The sequence below is a fragment of the Canis lupus genome, chromosome 30 (assembly GCF_011100685.1).
Source record: "Canis lupus familiaris isolate Mischka breed German Shepherd chromosome 30, alternate assembly UU_Cfam_GSD_1.0, whole genome shotgun sequence".
Taxonomy (NCBI): Eukaryota; Metazoa; Chordata; class Mammalia; order Carnivora; family Canidae; genus Canis; species Canis lupus.
The window spans coordinates 20,034,371-20,060,175 of NC_049251.1; the positions used below are offsets into that span (position 1 = coordinate 20,034,371).

Sequence of the window (25,805 nt, forward strand, 5' to 3'; positions counted from 1 at the left end):
TTCAATAAACATTTAGGTTACCTAGCTTTTATTGCTATTATAAAAAGAAATATTGGGGTGCCTGGGTGGCTCAGTTAAGCATCTGCCTTCAGCTCAGGTCATGATCCCAGGGTCCTGGGTTTTAACCCCCCATGGAGCCCCCACATCCATTAGGCTCCCTGCCTAGCAGGGAGTCCTCTTCTCCCTCTTCCTCTGCCTGCCACTCCCCCTGTTTGTGCTCTCGATGTCAAATAAATTAATAAAGACTCTTAAAAATGTCATAGCGAATATCCTTGTACAAGAAATTAATCTCTTGTTGCCATTTCTCCTTAGAATAAGTTCAGGTAGGTAAAAATTCTGGTATAAGGATTACTACAAATATTTTAAATGCAGCTTTGGCTCTTTGAGATACCACTTTGGGGTTTAAATGCGAAGAGGCAACACATCCAAAAAAGAATGATATTTTTACAAATACATGTTTTTTTGTTTTGTTTCGTTTTGTTTTTACCGTTGCAGATCAAACTTCCACCATTAATGGTTTAGTTCTATTTCTTCCTGGAGATACAAAACTTCATATAACAATTCTATCTTCTCCGTGATAATGACAGGAAAACTGTGTGTCAAACCAGCCCAGGTATATTTTGAAGTTTCAGTGTATAGAACTATGTAGGAATACAAGTGATCACTTTGGTAACTAGTTTTTCGCCTCTTCACTGGGTAAGGTCCTAGAGGCTTGAATCTTTCCTATTGTGAACCAGTTGAAATGGTATACATTTAATCTTTTTCACAGCGTTTTTCCATGAGCAGGAGATTTTTTTTCTTAAAGTCTGGTTTCCATTGAAATCATTCCTGTTTTTCCTTTTAGGGCTGGACGAGGACTTTACGGAATTGACAGTATGCCAGATCTCCGCAGGAAGAAAACTTTGCCTATTGTACGAGATGTGGTAAGTCACTCCTGGTTAATTCTCTTTGATTGCATGTGTCACCTTTTTCTTCATTAGATGTCATTTTGGCCTTCATATTAAGTGCCTTGCCTGTATTTCATAGAATAAAATATATAAGAAACTGGATTATACCAAGTATTGCACTTATCATTTCTTTAAAATCTATTAGATGAATGAAATAACTGTAACCTGACAACTTTTTTTTTTTTTTAAAGTGTTCTCCCCTCTACCAAAGTCCCTGTGGGGCTTGAACTTATGACCCCAAACCAAGAGTTGCAGGCCCTACTGACCACCCAGACAGGCACCCCTTAACAGCATTTTATGTTGTTGAAATTACAAACAGTTAAAACCCCAAAAAGTCACACATCTCACACAGCATGCCAAGTGAGCTGCTGCATTTGGGCTTTGATGTGTACAATGTTGCAAATGACCACAAGTTTAATACAGGCTTTGAGTCTTGATCTGAACTTCCTCACCTTAAAGCAGTCAATTTTCTACTTTAAAAAGCAGCACATAATATTAACCAATTATTTATTAAGATCTAATTACATTTTTTTTTATCTAATTACATTAAAAAGTGATTCAACTATCTTGTGGCTCCCAAGTTATCAAAACCTTTATGAAGCCTACACATAACTTTCAGTAACTCAAAATCTCCTATAACAAAATATGCTGGGGACCACCTACAGATAAAAAGAATTGATAGTGGTCTGCATTAGGTTATAAAAATAAATAGCCTATCAGCATGAAACAAAGTGTTTTCTATTATCTAAATTGTCTTCACATTTTTTTCTGGAGGCATATTCTTAGTAGTTTATGACATGAAAATATGTTTTATCTAAGAGAAATAGAAATTTCCCTTTCAGCAACAATGTACACAGTTTTTTATATCAGCAATTTTTAATTTTACAATGGAAACTGTCATCTGAAAACCATCATGGTGGTTTTAAATTAGGAAAGTTAAAACCTTGATTGGAAAGATCTTATACTGAAAAGCATGACATGTCTGAACAGCTCATATTTCTGCCATTGTAAAGTGACATTATTTTAAAGTGTTAGGTTTATTTTAACATCATTTTGCTCTTTTCTCACCTTTCTTATGTCTAATTATTTACATTTTGTTTCCTCTGACTTGGAATCTTCAGGCCATGGTAAGTGTAATATTTTCCATATTTCTCAGTATTTACTGCACTTACTCTTGAGATAAAAGAGGGCAAGATGGGGAAATAAAAAGAAAATAATGTATAAGGAATAAGAAATTTGGGTTCTCCAGGAATTTACAATCTAGTTCAGTTCTGAAAGATACACCAAATTATATATACAACAGATGCTGATAGACTAAAATAGAATTCAGATATAATTTTAAGGATAATAGGTGTCAGAGTTGGAAGATCATCTTGGATGAGTCCTTGGAGGTAAGCCCTCGAAAGGTTTACATAGTAGAGATGGAGATGGGTGGACATTGACTTTCTCAGAATAGTGCTGAATTTTTATCTGAGTTTATGGCTTTGTAGCTCCAAAAAGAAACATTGAAGCCTGAGTACATAATTCTACTATGACTTTCCCTTTGCTCCTAATGGGATAACATATTGAGCATTCCCATATAAAACTTCTGATTTCCAAAGTTCTCTACAGCACTGCTGAGTGCATTAAAGCACATACATTTCAGGTGGGAGCAATGTAATGGTTCTATTTTATAGTAGGGAAACTAAAGGGACTTGACTTTTAATTAATCACCTAAATTATCAGTGTTGATATTGGAAAACCAATCTGGCTATAATGGTTTTCATCTATAAAACGAATACTTAGAAAAATAACCTGGTTAGATATGAAAAAATATTATGAGGAACTGTGAACAACTCAAAGATCATCTAACATGACTTTTGTATCAGTGACATCGCACAGACCATCTGGCTCTGTACCAGTGGCTATGTTTTATAAAGGAATGTTCATATGTTTTTCCTTGGGGAAAAGCAAAGTTATAGAAGCCTCTTGCTAGCCTAGAAACCCACGGGTGATCATTTTGCCTTGCTGAGCCTCAGTTTTGTCATCTGCAAAATGTAGGGATTGGGATACATGGGGACTTTTTTCATTTTTGATGTTCTATGATTCCACATTTTGGATGAACTAGCTGACTACTGAAAATAGCCGATCCCTATTGACTAAAGAAAAACTAATTATAGTTTGCATTCTTACATTTTCATGTGCTGCTGAGCAATATATTCATGGCAGCCACCTCACATGCCAGTAACTCCTAATTCTGTTAATTTTAGACTTTGGCTGCCCGGAAATCTGGACTCTCCCTGGCTATGGTGATTAGGACATCACTAAACAATGAGGAACTGGTAGGTGCAGAGTCAATGACTATGTATTGTTCATAGTCCAGGGGAAAATGATTCTGCTTAAGCCACTCAGTTGTAATATTGATTCCGAAGTTCCAGAAATAACTAGGAATATGGGGAAAGTATGACGTCAACAAATTTCCTCAGGGCCTTAGTTTCACTATCATACAGATTCTCCTCTGCTGATCAAATATGCATGTGCCTATCCATTTTTATAAATGCTATTCCATCCTCACACAGTTTATCTGTAATTCCCCCCCCTGAAAAAAATCTTACTACCTTTTTTTTGTATGGTTCAAGTTTTGCCTCCTTTATGAGGCTGTCCCAAACATTTTCCTCCTCTTCTGACTGAATATTTTGTTTCCTCCTCTGGGCTTTTGTAGCATTTAATCATGACCTCTATAGTGTAATATGGCAAGAATGAAGGTTGCTTGGGGTGAGTTGCATCTGTACGCTAAACTAGCATTGTTATATCTAGCAAGTTATCTAACTTCCTTGAGTCTGATTTTCCTTCATCTGTAAAGTGAGATAATAAGAAAAATTATTAAGGGAGTGGAAATGTGTTTAACACTTGGCATAGCTTAGAGTATAGTAAAAAAAAAAAAACGCAAGTTGCTGGTTTTATTATTTTTGTAAGCTATTTTATTATTTTGCATAAATCTTTCCTTTATTTTTTTGGATATTTTTTATTGGAGTTTGATTTGCCAACATATAGCATATCACCCAGTGGTCATCCCGTCAAGTGCCCTCCTCAGTGCTCGTCACCCAGTCACCCCAACCGCCCACCCACCTCCCCTTCCACTACCCCTTGTTCATTTCCCAGAGTTAGGAGTCTCTTGTGTTCTGTTACCCTCACTGATATTTCTCACTCATTTTCTCCCCTTTCCCCTTTAATCCCTTTCACTATTTTTTATATTCCCCAAATGAATGAGAACATATAATGTTTGTCCTTCTCCGATTGACTTATTTCACTCAGCATAATACCCTCCAGTTCCATCCACATTGAAGCAAATGGTGGGTATTCGTCATTTCTATGGCTGAGTAATATTCCATTGTATACACAGACCACATCTTCTTTATCCATTCATCTTTCGATGGACACCGAGGCTCCTTCCACAGTTTGGCTATTGTGGACATTGCTGCTATAAACATCGGGGTGCAGGTGTCCCGGCATTTCACTGCATCTGTATCTTTGGGGTAAACCCCCAGCAGTGCAATTGCTGGGTCGTAGGGCAGGTCTATTTTTAACTCTTTGAGGAACCTCCACTCAGTTTTCCAGAGTGGCTGCAGTTCACATTCCCACCAACAGTGCAAGAGGGTTCCCCTTTCTCCACATCCTCTCCAACATTTGTTGTCTCCTGTCTTGTTAATGTTCCCCATTCCCACTGGTGTGAGGTGGTATCTCATTGTGGTTTTGATTTGTATTTCCCTGATGGCCAGTGATGCGGAGCATTTTCTCATGTGCTTGTTGGCCATGTCTATGTCTTCTTTGGTGAAATTTCTGTTCATGTCTTTTGCCCATTTAATGATTGGATTGTTTGTTTCTTTGCTGTTGAGTTTAATAAGTTCTTTGGATACTAGCCCTTTATCTGATATGTCATTTGCAAATATCTTCTCCCATTCTATAGATTGTCTTTTAGTTTTGTTGACTGTTTCTTTTGCTGTGCAGAAGCTTTTAATCTTGATTAAGTTCCAATAGTTCATTTTTGCTTTTGTTTCCCTTGCCTTCATAGGTCTATCTTGCAAGATGTTGATGTGGCCAAGTTCAGAAATGGTGTTACCTGTCTTTTCCTCTAGGATTTTGATGGATTCTTGTCTCACATTTAGATCTTTCATCCATTTTGAGTTTATCTTTGTGTAGGGTGTAAGAGAATGGTCTAGTTTCATTCTTCTGCATGTAGATGTCCAATTTTCCCAGCACCATTTATTGAAGATACTGTCCTTTTTCCAGCAGATAGTCTTTCCTGCTTTGTCGAATATTAATCGACCATAGAGTTGAGGGCCCATTTCTGGGTTCTCTATTGTGTTCCTTTGATCTATGTGTCTGTTTTTGTGCCAGTCCCACACTGTCTTGATGACCACAGCTTTGTAGTACAACCTGAAATCTGGCATTGTGATGCCCCCAGCTCTGGTTTTCTTTTTCAATATTCCCCTGGCTATTCGGGGTCTTTTCTGATTCCACACAAATCTTAAAATGATTTGTTCCAACTCTCTGAAGAAAGTCCATGGTATTTTGATAGGGATTGCATTGAATGTGTAAATTTCCCTGGGAGCATTGACATTTTCACAATATTAATTCTTCCAATCCATAGGCATGGAATATTTTTCCATCTCTTTGTGTCTTCCTCAATTTCTTTCAGAAGTGTTCTGTAGTTTTTAGGGTGTAGATCCTTTACCTCTTTTTTTTAATTTTTATTTATTTATGATAGTCACACACACAGAGAGAGAGAGAGAGAGAGAGAGAGAGGCAGAGACACAGGCAGAGGGAGAAGCAGGCTCCATGGACCGGGAGCCCAACATGGGATTTGATCCCAGGTCTCCAGGATCGTGCCCTGGGCCAAAGGCAGGCGCCAAACCGCTGCACCACCCAAGGATCCCTCCTTTACCTCTTTGTAAACCTTTCCTTTAGATGCTAATATTCTTAAGGGTAGCACTGCATCTTTGTTGTTCCTGTGAAATACTTTGATCCCTATTGCTTAGTATGAGGTCTGGCATGAAGTAGATACTTTGTAAATTCTTGTTGAATGAAAGACCCAACATGATTAGAAAATACAAGTAGGCTGCAAATATCTAGGTCAGGGATTCTTAAATTTGGCTCATTAGAATCACCTGTGGGAGCTTTAAACCATGCAGATGCCTGGGTCTCACTCCCAGTGATTCTGATTTAATTGGCTTCAGATGTGGTCTGGGTATAAGGGGTTTTTAAAAAACTATCCGGCAATTCTGATGTGCAGTGGATGTTGTGACCGGGTAACTCCTTCCTGCCCAGCCAGTCTACTGTAGTTTGGATATAAGAAAAATTAAACATCCTCTGGTGTAAGAGAAAGCACCATATTGCTTGCTGAATCTTGAAGTATCTAGTCTTTTGTTTTTGAAGGGGTAATCAAGATTGAGGGTTTTTATCATTAAACTCATATTATTCCTTCTTTCAAAAAAATTTAAAATATGGTATTTGGTCTGAAGTACAAATTTTTATTCCTATGAAAAGTTTATAGGAAAGAGATAGAAATTAGAAGAGCTACTCCACTCTCTGAGGCCCTGAATGGGGAGCACACCCTCACTTTATGGTTAAATTAGTTATTGATTTACTTTTCATCCACTTAAAAATACATTGTATTTCTTCAGTTTCAGAAGACCTATGTAAAAGACTTTTCTGTATGTGTGTTGGGTGGATGAAAGGAGTCCATCAGCTCCCTCTCAAATTCCTAAAGCCCATTTCCCTGGGGCCCATGTCTCAAAAAGTAAATGAAATATGACTTCTACACAACAGGCGTATCAAATGTCACCCTTGACAAGCTGTCACATTAAGTCATTACATGGGCAACTAACATAAATGCTGAAGCAAATAATTTCCACTTTACCATGCTGTAAGTCTTCCTAGGCACTCTCAATGTGAAAGCATGAAATATGTGTCTTTACCTGAAGGAAAACAGCTTGGCCATGTGGAAAATATCAAACAGTAACACATCTGTTTTAATTAAAGAGATGTATGGTAAAAAGTTCAGTCAGCTCTTCCAAGGCAGGAAAGGGCTCTAAAGTCTGATGTAAGGTGACAGTGGGTTAGCCAGAACCACCCCCGTTGACACTCTGTGAGCCGTGGGTGAAGCACTGCCATGTGCCCCCATCCATCACCAATTCTATTTCACCCACAGGGAGCTATTGGGGCTGATCAGAAATCTCAGTCTAAAAAGCCCTTAAGGACCATAATTGCTGAACATTTCTATCTGGCCTAGTAACACAAGAAAGAATAATAATCTGGTGTCCATAGATCACAATAGTAGTGTGCCTGACACTATATTATCCAGTTTTGTGCTTGATTTCATAAAGTGATAGTTTCCTAGGTATAGCCCCAACAGTGGGGCAATCCAAGTAAAACCATTCAATAAGTCAAATATTAATTGAGTGTCTACTATGTGTCAGGCATTGTCTCAGATTCTGGAAATGAGACAGTGAACAACTAGCTATAAATCCCTGCCATCATGAGGCTTATAATAGAGTGAGTGGGGAGCTGAAACACTGTGTTCTGCACTCCTATTGCTACAGGTCATAATGAAGGCTTCCAACAGGTGAGAGTATTTAAATTGACAGTGCCAAATGAGGATTTTTGGAAACTCAAGTAAAGTGAGGAACCCCCAAACCTGAAAGGGATTCTAGAATGCTGTGTATCTGTCTAGTTAATTTGTATCTTACTGTGGCTGGGGGGCTGATCTAAAGGCTTACTTCCAGAAAGTGTCAATTCTCAGTCAAGCTTGCTTTATCCAGGAGAGAAGAGGCCCGCCTTCTAATACTAAAGGCCTGATGAAAGGGATTTACAATAATTATGCATGGGAATAATTTGATCAGACCCGGGCCCTGTCCCTAGCATAATACTAGAAAGGTGACATGGAAACAGGTCAGAACATCTGTCTGGTGCCTAGGGTCAGTCAGGATGCTGCTGGCTCACCATACACCTCTTAACCTTGGACTTCTCCTCAAGAACAGGAACTATTTCAAACCACGTGATGTAATTGAAGTGATATGGCCTGAATTTGAATTTCAGCTCTACCTCTTACTCCTTCCAGGACTCGATACTTTTTGCCTCCCTGAGACTTCTTCATCTCATCTGTATAAGGAAGGTAGTCGTACTTCTCTCACAGTTTGTGGGAATTAAAAAGAAAATTGCCTCACCAGGCAGAGCAGGTGGCTGTCTGGGAAGTGGGGAAGAGAGCCGCAATGAGGTATCCAGAGTATATGCTGAATCCAGTGCCTCTGGGTCACCTTTGCAGCGGAGAGTCAGATTCCAGTGTGCACTGATATGGGACTCCATCTAATCACAAATTTAAATAATTTTCTCTTGTTTACAAGTATTGTTATTGGTCCTACTTCTATTTTGCTTCAAGAGCAGTCTTGTCTTCAAGAGCACAGATAGATATATGTCCAGCTCCACTATTTACTAGTTGGGGGAACTTGGACCAGTTACTGAAACTCTCTTGACCTTGATTTTCTTACATGTTTGCTAATTATATAAGATTTTGCATTGGTGGCCTATGGTTTACTGTCTTTGAGCAATCTTGGCATCAATAAACTAGCTTTGTAAAATAAGTTGGGAAGCTGTCCTTTTTATCACTTTTCTGGAATATTTTGTATAAAGTTAAAGTTGTTTCTCTGCCTTGAAGGATGGGCAAACTTGCCTCTAACCCCATCTTGTGGGAGCACCTGGGTGGCTTAGTTGGTTAAGTGTTTGCCTTCAGCTTGTATATTATCCTAGAAGTTCGAGCCCCATGTTGGGTTCCCTGCTCATTGGGGAGCCTGCTTCTCCCTTGCCCTCTGCCTGCCTCTCCCCCTGCTTGTGCTCTCTCTGTGTCAAATAAATAAAATCTTAAAAAATAAATAAAAAGAAAAAATAAAACTGTCTTGTAATTTTTTTCAGAGTAGTTGTTTGACTACCTTCAAATTTAGTGTAATAATCACATCCATGTTCTTTAAATACTTGTTCTTGAGTCAATTTTGATAATTTATATTTTTCTCCAGAACATTGTTTTTTTTCCTAAAATTTCATTAAATTGTTTATATAATTATACAGTTTATAAATTTTGCTGTTTTCGCCTGATTTGTACTTTTTCTTCTTCTTTTTTTTTTAAATCAGTACTTCAAGAGATTTCTCTGGTGTTTTTGACTTCATATTGTTTGTTTTCTATTTTATTTCTTTTCTTATTTAGACTCATCTTCTGCCATCTTTGTATTCACCATGAAGCTACTTTTCTAACATTCTGAGTTGAATATTCTGAGTTTTAAAAATTTTTATTATTATTGCATACACAGAAAAGAATACTTACAACATAAGAAACTGTTATCCATAAAAGCTTTAGAAAGAGAAAAATATTTAATAAGTGACGTTATTATTTTGACTCTTCAATTTAGAGTGTTTATTCTCTCAAAGACAAACCAAATGAACTTTATTATTGTTACTACATTGTATTCAGAGGACATATATTGTATATTCAGTGATTAGCATTTAATGGACTAATTTGTGGCTTAGTTGATTATCAGTTTTGTAGATACCCCATATGAGCTTTTTTTGTTGGGTACATGTTTTGGGACTTCTGTATTCCTGATAAATTGTTTCTTTCAACTTTGCTAATAATCCTATTAATTTCTTAAATGCTTTTTACTTAAAATAGTTTCTCTATACTACTAATACTCCTCTACCAAATTGATATAATCACTATTTCCGTGATAGAACTTTCTCTAGCTCCTTCTGTAAGTCTTAATGTGTTTTATGTGTATCTCACATAGCTTTTCTTTCTTTTTTCTTTCTTTTTTTTTTTTTTTTCCTCCCAGAGAGGGAAAGAAGGTGTGAAGGGCAGAGGAAGAGGGACAGAGAGAATCTCAAGCAGGCTCCACACCCAGCACAGAGCTCAACTTGGGGCTATATCTCACATAGCTGACCTGAGCATCAGCTACTTAACCAACTGAGCCATCCAGGCACCCTGTGTATATCATGTAGCTTAATTTTATTTATTTTTAAGATTTTATTTAATTATTTGTGAGAGAGATCTTGCAGGAGCAGGGGGAGAGGCAGTAGGAGAGGGAGAAGCAAGTTCCCCACTGAGCAGGGAGTCCAATGTAGAACTTTATCCCAGACCCTGGGATCATGACCTGATTGGAAGGCAGACATTTAACCAACTGAGCCACCCAGGTGCTCTCCATATAGCTTAGTTTTAAATTCAGTCTGAGAATTTGCCTTTCTACAGGTGAATTTAGTCAACTTATACTTACCATAATATATTTGAGCTTAGCTCTATTACTTTTTAAAAATATACTGTGTTTTCTTTTTACTTTCTTTTCCAAGTTTCATTTGTGAAGATTGACTTGTGTTTTCCCTCTTCTTCAACAAATGGATTAAAATGCTCTAGACCGTTTATTTTAATATAGTGGATGTTTCCTAAATGTTTAATGAAAATACGACTTCTTTTATTGAAGTATAATTAACACAGTGTTATATTAGTTTCAGGGGTATAACATTAATTTGGCAATTCTATGCATTGCTTGGGGTTTACCATGGTAAGTGTAGTCACCATCTGTTCCTATACAATGTTATTACAATATTATTGAATATATTCCCTATGCTGTATTTTTCATCTCTGATTTATTTTATAACTGAAAGTTTTTATTTCTTAATACCCTTTATCTGTTTCACTCATTTCCCCCCCACCTCCATTTAGGCAATCACCAGTTTATTGTCTTTAAGTCTTATTTGTATATTCACCTGTTTTTCATTGTTTTTATTTTTTAAAATGTTTATTTAAATTCTAGTTAACATACAGTATTATACTAGTTTCAGATGTACAATACACAGATTCAACACTCCCATACCATACCTGGTGCTTATCATGTCATGTGCCCTCCTTCATCCCCATCACCTATCCCACCCATTCTACCTACCTCCGTTCTGGTCACCATAAGATTTTTCTTTATAATTAAGGGTCTGTTTCTTGTTTGCCTCTCTCTCTTGTTCCTTTGCTTGTTTGTTTAATTTCTTAAATTGCACATATGCATGAAATCATACGCTTTTTGTCTTTCTCTGACTTAATTCACTTACCATAAGCTGTTTAAGTCCATTCTTTTATCACAAATGGCTAGATCTCATTCTTTTTTATGGACAAGTAATATTCCACTGTGCATGTGTGCCTCTGTGTGTATACCACTCCTTCTTTGTCCATTCATCTATCGATGGACACCTGTGTTGCTTTCATATCTTGACTATTATAAAGAATGCAGCAATAAATATAAGGGTACATATAAAATTTTCAAATTAATGTGTTCATTTTCGTTGGGTAAATATTCTCTAGTAGAATTACTGGATTGTATGGTTCTTCTATTTTTAATTTTTTGAGGAACCTCCATACTGTTTTCCACAGTGGTTGTAGAACTTACATTCCCACCAACCGTGCATGGTGATTCCCTTTCTCCACATCCTCACCCATACTTGTTATCTTATTTTTGATATTCATCATTCGGATTGGTGTGAAGTGATATCTCATTGTGGTTTAGATTAGTATTTACCTGATGGATAGTGTTATTGGACATCTTTTCATGTGTCTGTTGGCCATCTGTATGTTTTCTTTGGAAAAATGTCTATATAGATCCAATTATTTTTTAACTGGATTGCTTATTTTTGGTGTTGAATTATATAAGTTCTTCATCTATTTTGGACATTAATCCCATATCAGATATATCATTTGCAAATATATTCTCCCATTCAGTGAGTTGTCATTATGTTTTGTTGATAGTTTTCTTTGCTGTGCAAAACCTTTTTATTTTGGTATCGTCCCAATAATTTATTTTTGCTTTTGTTTCTTTTGCCTCAGGAGACATATCCAGAAACATGTTAAGTTCATGCCTTATCTTTTCTTTCAGGAGGCTTATGGTTTCAAGTGTGACATCTAGGTCTTTAATCATGTTTTAAAAGATTTTCTTTATTTATTCACGAGAGAGAGAGAGAGAGAGAGGCAGAGACACAGGCAGAGGGAGAAGCAGGCTCCATGCAGGGAGCCTGATGTGGGACTCGATCCCGGGTCTCCAGGAACATGCCCTGAGCTGAAGGCGGCGCTAAACCGCTGAGCCACCAGGGCTGCCCGGTATGTAATCATTTTGAGTTTGTGTGTTTGGTATATTAAAAAGTAGTTCACTTTTTCCATCATCATTTACTGAAGAGATTTTCTCTTCCATTGGATATTCTTACCCCTTATGTCGTATTAATTGACTATACTGGTGTGGGTTTATCTTAGGTCTCTCTATCCTGTTCTATTGATCTCTGTCTAGTGTTGTGCCATTACCATACTGTTTTGATTACTACAGTTTTGTAGTATATCTTAAAGTGTAGGCTTCTGATACCTCCAGCTTTATTCTTTCTCAAGATTGCTTTGGCTATTTGAGGTCTTTTGTAGTTCCATACAAATTTTAGGATTATTTGTTCTAGTTCTGTGAAGAATGCTATCACTATTTTGATAGGGACTACACTGAACCTGTAGTTTGCTTTGGGAAGTGTGGACATTTTAACAATATTCTTATAACATATGAGCATGATGCACCTTTCTACTTCTGTCATCTTCAATTTCTCTGAACAACATAGTTTTTAGAATATAGTTTTTTTACTTTCTTGATTAAATTTATTCTTAGGTATTTTATTATTTTTGGTTCAATTGTAAATGAGTTGTTTTCTTAATTTCTCTTTTTAACTGCTTCATTGTCAGTGTATAGAAACACAACAAACTTGTGTTTATTAATTTTGTGTCCTATAACTTTCACCAAATTATCAGTGCTAATAGTTGTTTTGGTGGAGACATTAGGGTTTTCTATATGCAGTATCATGGTATCTATAAATAGTGACAGCCTTACTTCTTCCTTACCAATTTGGATGCTTTTTATTTTTGTGTGTGTGTCTGATTGCTGCAGCTAGAATTTCCAGTACTATGTTGAATCAAAGTGCCAAGATTGGACATCCTTGTCTTGTTCCTGCTCTTAGACGAAAAGCTTTCAGCTTTCCACCATTGAGTATGATGTTAGCTGTGAGTTTTTCATATATGGCCTTTATTATGTTGAGGTATGTTCCCTCTAAACCTACTTTGTTAAAAGGTTTTTTTTTATCGTGAATGGGTTTTGTGTTTTATCAAATGCTTTTCCTACATCTATTGAGATGATTATATATATGTATATATATATGTAATTATATATAAATATATATATATATAAAATTCTCTTGTTAATGTGATGTATTACATTGATTTGTGAATATTAAACCACCCTTATGTCCCTGGAATAAGTCATATTTGGCCATTTAACCATGGAGCATGATTTTTTTTTAAATTTTCATTTATTTATGATAGTCACACAGAGAGAGAGAGGCAGAGACACAGGCAGAGGGAGAAGCAGGCTCCATGCACCGGGAGCCCGACGTGGGACTTGATCCCGGGTCTCCAGGATCGCGCCCTGGGCCAAAGGCAGGCGCCAAACCACTGTGCCACCCAGGGATCCCATGGAGCATGATTTTTAAAAAATGTGCTAATTTCTAAAATTTGTTGACGATATTTGCATCTGTGTTCATTGAAGATGCTGGCCTGCAATTTTCTTTTTTGTAGTATCTTTGTCTTCAGACTTTAAAGCTAGTAATTCTGTCCTAAAAAATTATCTACAAATGTTTAATGTCTCATTACTACCCTCAATCCCCATATTAAGTAAAAGGCAAGTCTAAATGTCACATCTGAGAATAGCCTGAAAACCTCAAGTTTGTAGCCCATGGAGTTTAATTGGATCCCAAAGACAACCTTTGGGTTTCCATCAAATCAGCTTTCACGTTTCTGACAGTAAGCTCCTTTCCCCCTAACACCCCTACCCCTGCCCAACTGGAGAATCTATTTCTTTTGGGCTCTTTTACATATTAAAATATTTTTTCCAACACTTCTCTAGTAGACTATATCAACTTAGTCGGCCATGTTGCCAGATCAGTTTTCCAATGTGTAAAATAAATATATCAATACTGCTAGAGTACTTTTGGGGACATCAGTGAGATAACAAATGGAAAGATGTAAGGTGATATGACTTGGTTTTGATTTGCATTTCTTTGATGATTGGTAATAGTGAATATCTTTTCATTTGCCTTTTTAGCCATACCTATGTCTTTTGTTGAAACTGTGTATTCAGGTCTTCTGCCCATTTTTAAATCAGGTTGTTTGTTTTCTAGCTTTTGAGTTTTATGAGTTCATGATATATTTTGCATATTAGTCTCTTATCAGATATATGATTTTCAAATATATTCTTCCATTCAGCAGGTTGTATTTTCATTTTGTTGATGGTTTCCCTTACTCTGCAGCAGCTTTTTAGTTTAATGTAGTCCCACTTACTTATTTATTGCTTTTGTTGCCTCTTCTTTTTGTGTCAAATCCAGAAAAAAAAAAAAAAAAAAAAATCATCGCCATGACCAGTGTCAAGGAACTTACCACCTATGTTTTCTTCTAGGAGTCTGATTCACTTCTTATTATTCAAGTCTTTAATTAATTTCTTATTAATTTTTTGTGAGGTCCATTTGATTCTTTTGCATGTAGCTGTTCAGTTTCCCTAACATATTTCTTGAAAAGACACTGTCCTTTTCCCATTGTATATCTTTAATTCCTTTATCATAATTTATTAGTCATATGTGTGTGGTTTTATTTCTGAATTCTATTTTGTTATATTGATCTATGTGTCTGTTTCTTTTTTTTTTTTTTTTTTTTTTTTTATTTTTTTTTTATGTGTCTGTTTCTATGCAGTAAATACTGTTGTGATTGTTATTATTTTTTTAATAAATTTTTATTTATGATAGTCACAGGGAGAGAGAGAGAGAGAGAGAGAGAGAGAGGCAGAGACACAGGCAGAGGGAGAAGCAGGCTCCACACACTGGGAGCCCGACATGGGATTCGATCCCGGGTCTCCAGGATCGCGCCCTGGGCCAAAGGCAGGCGCCAAACCACTGTGCCACCCAGGGATCTCCTGTTGTGATAATTATATCTTTGAAATAAAGTTTGAAATCAGGGAGTGTAATGCCTGCAGTTTTTGTTTTAAGATTGCATTGTCTATTTGGAATTTTGTGGTTCCATGAAAATTTTAAGATTGGTTATTGTATTTTTGTGAAAATTGCCTTTGGAATTTTCATAGGGAATGCACTGAGTCTATATGTGGTTTTGGGTAGTTTGAGCATTTTAATGATACTCTTATAACTTGTGAGCATGGCATATCTTTTATTGTGTCTTCTCTAATTTCTTTCATTAATATCTTAAACTTTTCAGTGTATAGATCTTTCATCTCATTAGTTAAATTTGTCCCTAGGTTTTTATTCTTTTTTGATGTGTGTAAATTAAATTTCTTAATTTCTCTGATAATTTGTTATTCATGTGTAGAAATGTACCACATCTTTGTGTATTGATGCTATATCATGAAAATTTACTAAGTTTATTTTATTCTGTTTTTTTTTTTTTTTTTTTTTTTTTTTGGTGGAGTCTTTAGAGCTGTATAAACATATTTTCATTTAAAGTTTGAATTGGAGTAAAAGCGGCACATATAGTACATGACAAATCTACCCTAATTTGTTTCCAGAACATATTTTCTGTCATAACAAGTATATCCTATATTGTACTCTTCTTGAATTATTGAATCATCATCTTTATCATTTTCACTCTCTTTATTTGGACTTACTGAGTAAGTTACTTAGGTCAGTGATAATTAGTGTTGGTTAACAAACAGTATAAGTAAAAACAAAGTACTTACACTTTTCCAAAGATAGGCATATAATTTTTGGTCTCTCTTGACATTTTCAGATACAAAACTTTACCTGAATAACTTTATCTTTTACAGCCATTCTCATGTGATGATTATTCTCATGAGTAAATTGGACCTGAAACTGAGCAATTTTTTTATGATTTACTTATTTTAGACAGAGAGAGCATGAGTGGTGAGGGGAGAAGACTGGGGTGGGAAAAAGAGAGAGAGAGAGAGAAGCAGACTCCCCCACTGAACAGAGAGCCCAATCCAGGGCTCAATCTCACAAGATCATGACCTGAGCTGAAATCAAGAATCAGAATCAAATGGTAAACCGAGTTGCTCAGGTGCCCTAAAATTAAGCTGTTTTATACTTAAGAACTTATTATACCATTGTTCTGTCTTCATGTTTATAACAAATTTCAAAGGTCACATATACCTGATCTTTGTTCTGCAAATCTTTCTGGTGCTTATGTCTACAAATTGTGTGAAATTGTACTTACAGGATAGCAAATAGATTTTTTAAAAATGTATTATTTATTTCTTTAGAGACACAGTACATGAGGATAGGGAGGGGCATAGAAAGAAGGGAGAGAGAGAATCCCAAGGAGACTCTGTGCTGAGCTAAGAGTCCTGACACAGGGCTCAGTCTCACAACCCTGAGCTCATGAGCTGAACTGAAACCAAGACTCAAAGCTGAACCAACTAAGCCACCCAGGCACCCCTAGGTTTTATTTTTTTCCTAAAAAACACATATCAAGGTACATGAAAAATGCTTCAAAACAAGAAGCATATTTTTTTTGTAATTACCAAAATGTGGGGTTTTTCTTTTATTATAGGAAAGTCATAGTTTACATACTCCCATGAGGAAAACTCACAGGATGATGAGAAAAATAGAACTTCATTAGTTGTATCACTGGTTAAATAGTAGAGAAAAAAGAGAAAAGGCATGGCAAATGGAGGCAGACATGCTTTGTTCCTATAGTATTAACAGTTGATTGATTGGAATATTGATGGTCTAAAAATACTAGTCATCACCTTTGGCAGGAAGCCTGATTGCTTTATTTCTTGGGTTCATTTTAATTTTCTCTTATAGTTATGAATAGAGAAGGCATTTCATTTTTTTCTGTGTCCTAATTGTTCAAAAAGTGACATATTAGAGCATTTTACCTTAGATTCCAATTTCCTAGAGGAGGAATTTTAAACAAAATAATTGTTTAGGATATGAACATCTTCCCTTTTGTAATCTAGAAACTGTACATGGCTAAAGAGGCTTATCAGAGTCAAAGCATTCCTTACCCTCATTTCTTGTTTTTTTTAAATAAATTTATTTTTTATTGGTGTTCAATTTACCAACATATAGAATAACACCCAGTGCTCATCCCGTCAACTCCCCATCACCCAGTCACCAGTGCCCCTCACCCAGTCACCCCCACCCCCCGCCTACCTCCCCCTCAGTGGCCATCACCCAGTCACCCCCCTCAGTGACCATCACCCAGTCACCCCCACCCCCCGCCCACCTCCCCTTCCACCACCCCTAGTTCATTTCCCAGAGTTAGGAGTCTTTCATGTTCTGTCTCCCTTTCTGATATTTCCCATTCATTTTTTCTCCTTTCCCCTTTATTACCTTTCACTATTTTTTATATTCCCCAAATGAATGAGAATGTTTGTCCTTCTCTGATTGACTTACTTCACTCAGCATAATACCCTCCAGTTCCATCCACGTTGAAGCATTTGTCGTTTCTAATGGCTGAGTAATATTCCATTGTATACATAAACCACATCTTCTTTATCCATTCATCTTTCTTTTTTTTTTTTTTTTTTTTTTTTTTAAAGATTTTATTTATTTATTCATGACAGTCACAGAGAGAGAGAGAGAGAGGCAGAGACATAGGCAGAGGGAGAAGCAGGCTCCATGCAGGGAACCCGACGTGGGATTCGATCCCGGGTCTCCAGGATCGCGCCCTGGGCCAAAGGCAGGCGCCAAACCGCTGCGCCACCCAGGGATCCCCCATTCATCTTTCGATGGACACCGAGGCTCCTTCCACAGTTTGGCTTGTGGACATTGCTGCTATAAACATCGGGGTACAGGTGTCCCAGCGTTTCATTGCATTTGTTTCTTTGGGGTAAATCCCCAGCAGTGCAATTGCTGGGTTGTAGAGCAGATCTATTTTTAACTCTTTGAGGAACCTCCACTCAGTTTTCCAGAGTGGCTGCACCAGTTCACATCCCCACCAACAGTGCAGGAGGTTTCCCTTTTCTCTGAATCCTCTCCAACATTTGTGATTTCCTGCCTTGTTAATTTTCCCCATTCTCACTGGTGTGAGATGGTATCTCATTGTGGTTTTGATTTGTATTTCCCTGATGGCCAGTGATGCGGAGCATTTTCTCATGTGCTTGTTGGCCATGTCTATGTTTTCCTCTGTGAGATTTCTGTTCATGTCTTTTGCCCATTTCATGATTGGATTGTTTGTTTCTTTGGTGTTGAGTTTAATTAGTTCTTTATAGATCTCGGAAACTAGCCCTTTATCTGATACGTCATTTGCAAATATCTTCTCCCATTCTGTAGATTGTCTTTTAGTTTTGTTGACTGTATCTTTTGCTGTGCAAAAGCTTCTTATCTTGATAAAGTCCCAATAGTTCATTTTTGCTTTTGTTTCTCTTGCCTTCATGGATGTATCTTGGAAGAAGTTACTGTGGCCAAGTTCAAAAAGGGTGTTGCCTGTGTTCTCCTCTAAGAGTTTGATGGAATCTTGACTCACATTTAGATCTTTCATCCATTTTGAGTTTATCTTTGTGTATGATGCAAGAGAGTCTTACCCTCGTTTCTACAAATAAAACAGTATCTCCACAAAATTAAAATTGCCTTTTTTTCTGCAGTCACTTCACTAATATAAAACTGATGTTTATCAGTTTTATTCCTAATTGTGCTAAGTCTTACGTTCCGTCTATAAATAGAAAAAATCCTGAAAGAACACAAATCAAAACATGACTTTGAAAAATTAAACTGAGTAACTTTATAAAAAAATGTTAGTGCTTTTCCTGTTTTATAAATTATTTTTACAGTGAGCATGCATTTCATTATAATCAGAAAATACATACTAGAGAGGAAAGTGACATATAAGATTGGTTTTCTTGTTTGCTTTGTTTTGTTTTTATTTAGACTGAGGAAAAGCCAGGATTAATGTTTGCCAATGAGAATCATTTTACTTTGCAAGTCACTTCCATAAGTGTTGAGCATGATTTAGAAAAGCTTTATGATTCTTAAAAGAGGGAAAGAAAAAGATAGAACATATATACACATCTATAAATACCAGTATCATTTGTCTTCTGAGATGTATAAACAGGAAGCTCCTATACAGTGTGAAATGCAACTTTATCTATAGCTACTAAAAGGGTATTAAAAAAATAAGAATACATTTTAGAAAGTACTCTGTGTTTGTTGGGGAGATTTGGAAATTTTAGAAACCTTAAAAATAGATTATCAGTAATTCTTCCATATTGCTGAATATATTCTGTCCTTGAGTGCTAATACCAGTAGATGAGGGCTCTATTTTTTCTTGGGACCACCTTCTTGATCTGTCTGGCTTCTGGTTTACCTAGGCCAGAGATTCTCTCTGGATAACACACCCAGTCCCATCCTTTCATATCAGAAAGGATCATATTAACTGTAATGTTATCTTTCTAGTAAAAACTACTACATATATATATAAATATATATACATATATATATTCAATACATATATATATGTATATATTCAATCCAACTCCTAACTGTGAGTTAGATTCCCATTTTCCATGATTCCCATTTTCCATTTTAATGACTAATTTGGGGGTTTCTCCTTATTTTCTTCCACTTTGTTTTATTCTATGCTCCTTAACCTGTCTTTTTTGACTTATTCCACAAAACTCAACTCTTGGCCTCTCTTAAAATCTTGTTTGAATCTGGTCTTGTTTTGTTGCTAAGAAAGTACCTTATTTTCTCAGGATGCAGTATTTTCCCAAGAAAATACTTTCCTAACTATTTACTTCCTGAGCTTCTAAACTGACCATCCTTGCATCTTATACTTTGCTTCAGTAAGAAAAGTTGCCATATGTCATTTATTTTTTAATGACTTACGTATGTATGTATGTATGTATGTATGTATGTATTTATTTGAGAGAGAGAGAGGATGTACAAGTGTGAGGAAGGGGCAGAAAGAGGATCCTCAAGCAGACTCCCCACTGAGTGTGGAGCCCAACCCTTGGCTCAATCTCACAATCCATAAGATCACAAACTGAGCTGAAACCAAGAGTCAGACGTTTAACTGAGCTACCCAGACATCCTTCCGTATCTCATTTTTTTTAATGTTCAGCTTTGATAGACAATGCTCATATCTCAAAAATCACAAATGAAAAAGATGTAAATTATCATTTCCCGAAGACTGTAGATATATACCCTCTAGTGAACTATCCAAGTTTTTCCCATCTTCTTTAGCTTTTAAATGTTAGATTTATTTTAATACCCCACTCAGTTGATTCTCAGTGTGCTATCTAGTAAATTTTCCATGTTTCCTCCTTTTTAAAAAAAAGTAACTTCACTCTCTTTTTATAAAATGGATCATAGCTCTTTAAACCCAACCAAACAAAACATTTCAATGAAAACTTCTTAGCTGTCTGTTCAGAACTCTTTTTTTTTCTCTAGCATGTTGAATTTTTTAGGAACTATTTCTTATATTTATTACTTCTACTATAACATAAGGATTTAGAAGCCAACTAAATATCACTTGAATTCAATAAAAAGAAAATATACACATAGGGAGTTAGAGAAAATGTATGAATTGTTTACTTAATCCTGAAATATGTGGATAAATTCATATTCAAACAACTCTTTCCCTACCCTGCTTTCTAAATTGATATATATTTTACTCTTCTTGGGTTCATTAACCAGTTCTTCTCAACTAGTGTTCTATTGGGTTAGAATACAAACAACAAATTACCTGATGTAATTACAAATATAACTAAATTCTCTACTTATTTATTTTTTGTCTAAACAAAAATGCTATATTACACACTCCCAGATACACACACACATGCCTCAGCCCAGCTAGGACAGGAAACTGTCTATGGATGGCTGACCGAAAATCTATTATGCCAAGAATTGTTCAATTGACTTTAATGGTATTGAAGATATCCACTCTGCTAAGCAATACAGAGGAAGGAAAGATGAATAATAAATAGTTTTAATTCTAAAAGAACTCTTAACAGTCTTTTTTTTTTTTAAAGATTTATTTATTTATTCATGAGAGACAGAGAGAGAGAGAGAGAGAGAGAGAGAGGAGAGACACAGGCAGAGGGAAAAGCAGGCTCCGTGCAGGGAGCCCGATGTGGGACTCGATCCAGGGACTCCAGGATCATGCCCTGGGCTGAAAGCAGTGCTAAACCGCTAAGCCACCCGGGCTGCCCTCTTAACAGTTTTTTGCAAGATGTCTTCATTATGAAATGAAGCTAAAAGATTTACTTGGCTTTGGCTATATTTATTGGAGAGGATGGATTCAATTGTTTGTATAAACCTTAATATGGGGGTCTCCCACTTGAATAATTCCTGTATTTGATCATATTGCTGCTCTGTAGACTCACATGAAGTATTAAAAACTTTGACCAGGGGATCCCTGGGTGGCTCAGCGGTTTGGCGCCTGCCTTTGGCCCAGGGCATGATCCAGTCCCGTGTTGGGCTCCTGGCATGGAGCCTGCTTCTCCCTCTGCCTGTGTCTCTGCCTCTCTCTCTCTCTCTCTCTCTCTCTCTCTCTATGTCTATCATGAGCGAATGAATGAATGAATGAATGAATGAATAAATAAATAAATAAATAAATAAATAAATAAATAAATATCTTAAAAAAAAAAACTTTGACCAGATATTCATGTAATAGCAAGGCTGTATCTTGCTGTTTAAAAGTTTAAAAAAATTGTAGTGTAGCTTAACTCCCTGCAGGGAATCTTCCAGTACCATTACCAAACATATTCTGGGAAAACATGTGGTGAGAGGAATGTACTAATAAAGGGAAATATGCTGTTACCATACTGTGGAATTGAAAAATTGTGAAAAGTTGGTCTTCAACATTGTGAAGATACTCTGAAATGAGATTTAAGATATTCAGAAATGAGATTTAAGGATTATTAATGCAAAATATAATTGTTTTATGTAAATGCTAAGCTCCTACAGGATTTGTGTAAATATTCATTAATTTTGAATATTGTATGAAATATCTGTAACTGTAATTTCAGAGTGATGGTCTTTCTTTCAAGAAATCATATGCAGGCACACCTGGGTGGCTCAGTAGTTAAGTGTTTGACTTCAGCTTAAGTCATGATCTCAGGGTCCTGGAATTAAGTCTCATGTAGGGCTTCACATTCTGTAGGGAGTCCGCTTCTTGTCCTCTCAGTCTACCCCTCCCCCAGATCATGTTCTCTCTCAAATAAATAAAATCTTTAAAAAAAGAGAAAAAAGAAGTCACCTACATAGTTTGATTTGAAAAGCACAGAAAAGGACTCATCCAGACAAGTCTCTTTCCTATAAACCTACAGTGGGTTCTGGAAAATCCACTGTGAGTGCTAATACTTAGTATTTATTTACTATTTTGAAGTCTATGGAATAGGTTCATTACCATCACAATTTGACCTTCAAAATAATACTACAGGTAAGTAGGTAGGTAGGTAGGTAGACGACAGCAAAGCTTAGAGACCGGAAGTTTCTGTGGACTATAAGACGCCTCAGTGGCAGAACATTGACTCCACAAAATATGTGTTATACCCCTACTATGTGTCAGGGACAATAATAGCCACTGTGAGACACTAAAGAAGAGAAATATGGAACATTGGCCGTAAATATGGCCTGAAGAAACCCATATTAAATGTCATGTGATTGGTCCAATGCTAGGGAACTCAGGTCTTCTGGTTACTCATTCAGTGAATTTTTCTACCCGACCAGTGGCTTATCATTGAAAGTGAACTACAAAACTTCCATGAACTACAAAAATTTATCTCCCTTTAAAATATTACCATTACCTTGGCCACATTTAGCCTTTACCTACTACTAGTGATCCCTTCTGAATTAGTTGATGAGCTCCTGCCTAAAGGAAGCAATGAAAGCAGTCCTCTGCAGAAGGAATTGTAGAATGAGCATATTTTGGAGCTGGGAAGGGTTCAAGTGTCAGGAAGGGTACAGAGTTAGGAAAGAGAGGCCCTAGTAGGATACAAGAGAGGATGGGGATATTTCTGGAGGGTTAGGGTCAGCCTTGAGAATAGTTTCCATCTACTTTACAATTTTACCAAGAACCAGTTTAGACCAAGGAGATGTGTGTGTGTGTGTGTATTTCTGCATGTATGTGTGTGTATATGCATACACATTTTTTAAATTAATGTTCCCTAAACACCATTATCAAGTCATAGACTAGGTTAAGCTCTAATGACTGATAAAGCAATGAGCAAGATTTTCATGATCCTTGGCCTCATAAGAGTCTACAGTATAGGGATGTGGACATTATCAAGTAATTAGAGCTTGTTGCTACTCTGAAAGAAGGTTGCACAACAGTGGAACCCAGTCTGGTCTGGAAGGTTAGCAAGTTCTTTTGTTCAAATGAGTGAATTGGGCCCTAGAATGCTGAGAGAAGAATAAGTGAGCAGAATGACTGTGCTTACTATCATTACTTAAGTCAGTAATTAAGAGGCTCTTTCAAAATAGCATTTTCAGGGAAAAGTGATAACATAGTTTTATGCTGAAATTCTCCAAATCCACTGACTTGGCTGGCATTGTAATTTATTTCATCTTTACAGAAAATACATGTCTTCAAGAAGACCTTACAGGCACTGATCTACCCCATGTCCTCCACCACCCCCCACAATTTTGAAGTCTGGACGGCAACAACACCCACCTACTGTTATGAGTGTGAAGGGCTCCTGTGGGGCATTGCCCGGCAAGGCATGAAGTGTTTGGAGTGTGGAGTGAAGTGCCATGAAAAGTGTCAGGATCTCTTAAATGCTGACTGTTTGCAGAGTGAGTACCTGTTTGGGCTAAAGATATATAAGCAGAGCCTGCCTTATCCTACATGTTTTCGGATTAGACCTCTTCAGTTCCTTCTGGTTTTCAGTAATTCCAACCCCCCACCCCTCCTATTGCACAAAGATTCACATATCACCCATGAAGTCATCTCCTTGATGATGTGTTCCCACGGTGTGGGGCTCTGACTTAGATTCCTCAGAATAAGCAATGACATGCTCACCAAGTAGAAAGCTTGAAAGTGACTTTTGAACTGTTTGGTCACTTCTGTCTCATAATAGCCCTGTGTGGAAGTGGGAATGTGGAAAGTCATGTTCCTCAAACAAGGACTAATGCTTAAGGCACACCCTTGTGATTACAGCAATCTGAATTCCTTCCCAAGCTTATTTGGTGTCTGCCTGACAGAGTCATATTCTTGGAATTGGGACGTTTTGTGTTTGAATATCAAAGACACATCTAACTTACCAGATATGTGACCTTGGATAAGTTTTTTAACTTCTCAGGGCTTTCATTTTTCTCCACCAAATGAACAGGAATAATAAAATTTACCTCAGAGGGTTATGGGGAAGACTAAATGAAATAGTCTCTGCTAAAAGTCTGGCACATAGTAGATGCTCAATGAATATTAATAGCTTCCCCATCTTTTTACTTCTGAATAGGTACATGTCACTTCGACCTTTGTGACAAGTTATCTTAAATTTTCCATTTCCAAAAAAATTCTTTATACTGCTTCTTTAGATTAGGTCCAAAAATGCCAAAAAACATCACAGTCTAAAATACATATTATTGACTTTTCACTGCTGCATTGATTTGGTTGTGGCTGTGACCCTTAAATTACTTAAAAAAAAAAAAAAAAGCCAAAGAAATCTATTTAAACAGGGACTTTCATTTGCAAATCCTTCTTTTCACATGTAAACATTGTCCCTTCTGTTTATTGTTTATATGAATACAGTGAATGCATAACATCCATGGGTTGCATAAAATTGAGGAGGATCAGAGGAAAATGTCAAAATAAAGATTAAATCAGAAATGCTGTCAGCTGGTTTTGTAGTAAATCATACACGTTTTCTCTACTTTATTAATATTCTCCCTACACCATCAGATCAGAAGGAGGCTATTAATGGTAATAAATGCGTTTTTTTTTTCAAAATAGGTAGTGTCTCTTCTCTAAAAAATAAAAATATATTCAGGAATAACTGCTTAGGAGGAAGGGGGATTGACTGAATACTACTCAGCTAATTTACATAATCTCATAATCCAATTAGATTCAGTCTATTTATTTAAAAAATGAATTGTAAACAGGTAGTGACATTTGAAAAAACAAGAAAAAATATTGCCATCTAGAAACAAATGGCTTGAATCCATTAAGGAAAAAAAATGATGTAGATTATATTTTAGAAATGAGCTGATTCTTCTCTGTGTTTTAGAGACTAAAGATGTCACACTTTCATTCAACTTTAGAAACATTTTTATAGTATCTATTTCTGTTTCTTAAGATACGTTGATGGATGTTGGTTGAAATTAAGCAACTTTTTTGAGGTTTTTCATTAAAATCCACATGTAAACTGAAAGAATCAAAAATTGTTGAGAAAAATGAGGATGGGTATGAATGCCCCAGGAAGGGAATATATTCTTTAGTAATACCTCCTTATTGTTTTCCTAAAATCCACACTTGTGTTGAACAGAAAGAGGCTTTGCAAGTGTATGAATTTAACTTCACTTTCCACAATAACTATCAATAAAATTTGAAATTGTCCCTACAGAATCAATGACATTTCCTTAAGAAATTTCTCTTCCCATTGACTTCAGCAAGAAGTTTGCAATGGTGACACACCTTGTATAAAATACTTCCACATATGCCTATATTAGAAGAAAAGGAGAGCATAAAAATAGGAAATCAGAATTGGAAGGTATAGCTAATTCAGCCAGCCTCCTGTAAAAATGAGGAGGTTCTATGATTTTTTTTCTCAAAATTGTCACTCTTTGTTTGAACACCTCTAGGAAAATGCAACA

At 36.4% G+C, this 25,805-nt stretch overlaps 1 protein-coding gene across 1 annotated transcript in view; it reads left to right on the forward strand.

Moving 5' to 3' along the window:
- Positions 1–25,805, forward strand: part of UNC13C (unc-13 homolog C) — a 542,478-nt gene that overhangs the window by 183,842 nt on the left and 332,831 nt on the right. The window contains 4 exon segments of the mRNA XM_038580464.1: positions 845–923; positions 2,069–2,074; positions 3,197–3,268; positions 23,570–23,789. Coding sequence (XP_038436392.1) covers positions 845–923; positions 2,069–2,074; positions 3,197–3,268; positions 23,570–23,789 — 377 coding nt within the window.